Source organism: Antrostomus carolinensis, unplaced genomic scaffold, assembly GCF_000700745.2.
Source record: "Antrostomus carolinensis isolate BGI_N321 unplaced genomic scaffold, ASM70074v2 scaffold36588, whole genome shotgun sequence".
NCBI classification, from domain to species: domain Eukaryota; kingdom Metazoa; phylum Chordata; class Aves; order Caprimulgiformes; family Caprimulgidae; genus Antrostomus; species Antrostomus carolinensis.
Window position 1 is genome coordinate 29,653 of NW_010331534.1, and position 1,138 is coordinate 30,790.

A 1,138-nucleotide genomic window follows, 5' to 3' on the forward strand; every position below is an offset into this window, starting at 1 on the left:
CCTGGTCCCTCTCCCCCTGCGCAAGAAGTCAGGGCTCAGCTCACTATGGTCATCTCAAACAGACCGTCCAACAGAGGCAGAGCCAGAGCAGGCCACACAACTCACCGGCCAGGCGAAGCTGAAAGGGATAACAATCCGGTTCTTTTCATTATTCCGGTTGTACTTTAAATTGAAGGTATTTCCTCCGATGACAGGAGTTGATTTGGATCCGAAGCTGCAAGGACCGCCAGCAGTGACCCGCGACTGATACTCCTTCAGGCAAACTTTAAAATAGGTATCACACTCGTCTCTGGTGCATTTTCTATCTCCTGGGTTTCGGGTGCCATCACAGCAATTTCCATTTTGCAGTTCACCATTCACATTTTGCATGGATAAAATCTCCAACTCGAACTGTCCCGATGCTAAAGTCACCTGTTAATCCCAAGAAAGAACCAGAGGAGAAAACAGAAAAAAACAAGAAACAAGAAAGAGACAGTTACCTCACTTTTTTTCCCAAATGCAATCTACAACACTCTGCAGACAGGAGAAAGTAATTTTAAGTGTGCTTTCCAGAAGCACAAACATAACAGAAAAGCAACCACTCCAAGCTTTTCCCTATCAGACATCCATGAGAAAGGCTCATAAATCATGCCAACTAAATAATGCCTTTAATGCTAAAAAAAAACCAAAACTTAAATAACATTTCTAAACAACAGCATGTGGAGGAAAGGCTGCTTAATCGTTAGGAAATAAAACTAAACCAAACCAAAAGCGCATACACAAGGGCAAACCCAACGAAACGATGTTAACTAAAGCAGCCTGGAATTGCAACCCCTCTGCCTTCTTCGAGGTGCAGCTGAGACGGGGAAAATAGCTGCCCAGCTGAGATTCAGACCTTGCTCATTAGTCGCCCCAACAGTACTACAATTAGCCCTAGTTAATAAATAAATAAATAAATAAGGGAAAAAAAATATTTCGGAAAAAAAAGCGGTTTGCAATAATTGCATTTTTTTATCCCCAGGGAATTAAGCCTTGCTGCAAAGAGGACTTCTGCGTTTGCTTATCTCTGCAGAAAAGTTCGCAGCAGTAACTTCACTCTCACCGGAGGAGCTTTGCACCACGGCAAAGTTTGGGATTTTTAAATCCCGCTGCGGGAACC

General features: G+C 43.3%; 1 protein-coding gene across 1 annotated transcript in view; it reads right to left on the reverse strand.

Annotated features, from left to right (window-relative positions):
- Nucleotides 1-629, reverse strand: part of JAG1 (jagged canonical Notch ligand 1) — a gene marked incomplete at its 3' end in the record, with an annotated part of 30,232 nt that extends 29,603 nt beyond the window's left edge. Inside the window, exons 1-2 of the mRNA XM_010173249.1 lie at nt 546-629; nt 106-411 (exon numbers count right to left, since the gene is read on the reverse strand). Coding sequence (XP_010171551.1) covers nt 106-411; nt 546-629 — 390 coding nt within the window. The remainder of the gene's footprint in view (nt 1-105; nt 412-545) is intronic.
- Between the last annotated feature and the right edge of the window lie 509 nt (nt 630-1,138).